This window comes from Oxyura jamaicensis, unplaced genomic scaffold, assembly GCF_011077185.1.
Source record: "Oxyura jamaicensis isolate SHBP4307 breed ruddy duck unplaced genomic scaffold, BPBGC_Ojam_1.0 oxyUn_random_OJ66110, whole genome shotgun sequence".
Classification (NCBI taxonomy): domain Eukaryota; kingdom Metazoa; phylum Chordata; class Aves; order Anseriformes; family Anatidae; genus Oxyura; species Oxyura jamaicensis.
In genome coordinates this window covers 1-1070 of record NW_023308056.1, presented here as the reverse complement: position 1 = coordinate 1070, position 1070 = coordinate 1, and the positions used below count along the sequence as shown (strand labels likewise).

At 50.7% G+C, this 1070-nt stretch overlaps 1 protein-coding gene across 1 annotated transcript; it reads right to left on the bottom strand.

Moving 5' to 3' along the window:
• Positions 1-158: 158 nt before the first annotated feature.
• Positions 159-1061, bottom strand: LOC118159053 (olfactory receptor 14I1-like; the record flags this gene model as incomplete). Its single annotated transcript, XM_035313692.1, has 2 exons — positions 666-1061; positions 159-284 (listed from the first exon to the last, which is right to left on the bottom strand). Coding segments are annotated over exons 1-2 (522 nt in total), but the record flags the coding sequence as incomplete, so codon positions are not given.
• Positions 1062-1070: the final 9 nt, after the last annotated feature.

The following is a 1070-nucleotide window of genomic DNA, read 5'->3' as shown; positions in this document are numbered from 1 at the left end:
TGATAAAATATAATTGGGAAAAAAAAAAAAAAAAAAAAAAAAAAAAAAAAAAAAAAAAAACCACCACCCAGTGGCATCACCTATCATGGGTAATATTACGAATGATTTACAGAAGAAGGCGGACAATATATTGCTCAAGAAAAACACCCAGTCATCACTTTCCACATGGCAACCTTGATCTCCTGGTTCCTCATGCTGTAGATGAAGGGGTTCGCTACTGGAGGTACCACAAAGTACAGGAATGCCAGAACAAGATCCAGGGAAAGGGAGGAAATCGAGGGGGGCTTCAGGTGGGCAAAGATAATTGTGCTGAGAAAGAGGGAGACCACAGCCAGGTGAGGGAGACACGTGGAAAAGGCTTTGTGCCGGCCCTGCTGTGAGGGGATCCTCAGCACGGCCCTGAAGATCTGCACATAGGACACCACAATGAAAACAAAACACCCCAATAACAGAAAAGCAGTAGCTGTAGTAAGTTGAGATTCCCTTAGGTAGGAGTCTGAGCAGGAGAGCTTGAGGATCTGGGGAATTTCACAGAAGAACTGGTTGAGGGTATTGCCACAACAGAGAGGAAGTGAAAATGTATTGGCCGTGTGCAGGAGAGCAAGGAGAAAGCCACTGCCCCAGGCAACTGCTGCCATCTGGGCACAAGCTCTGCTGCCCAGGAGGCTCCCGTAGTGCAGGGGCTGGCAGATGGCAACGTAGCGGTCGTAGGCCATGACAGTGAGAAGGAAATACTCTGAACTGAACAAGAAGACTAAAAAGAAGACTTGTGCAGCACACCCTTGATAGGAGATGGCCCTCGTGTTCCAGAGGGCATTGGCCATGGCTTTGGGGAGAGTGGTGGAGATGCAGCCCAGGTCAAGGAGGGCGAGGTTGAGGAGGAAGAAGTACATGGGGGTGTGGAGGTGGTGGTCGCAGGCTACGGCAGTGAGGATGAGGCCGTTGCCCAGGAGGGCAGCCAGGTAGATCCCCAGGAAGAGCGCAAAGTACAGAAGCTGCAGCTCCCGCGTGTCTGCGAATGCCAGCAGGAGGAACTCGGTGATGGAGCTGCTGTTACACATTTACTGCCT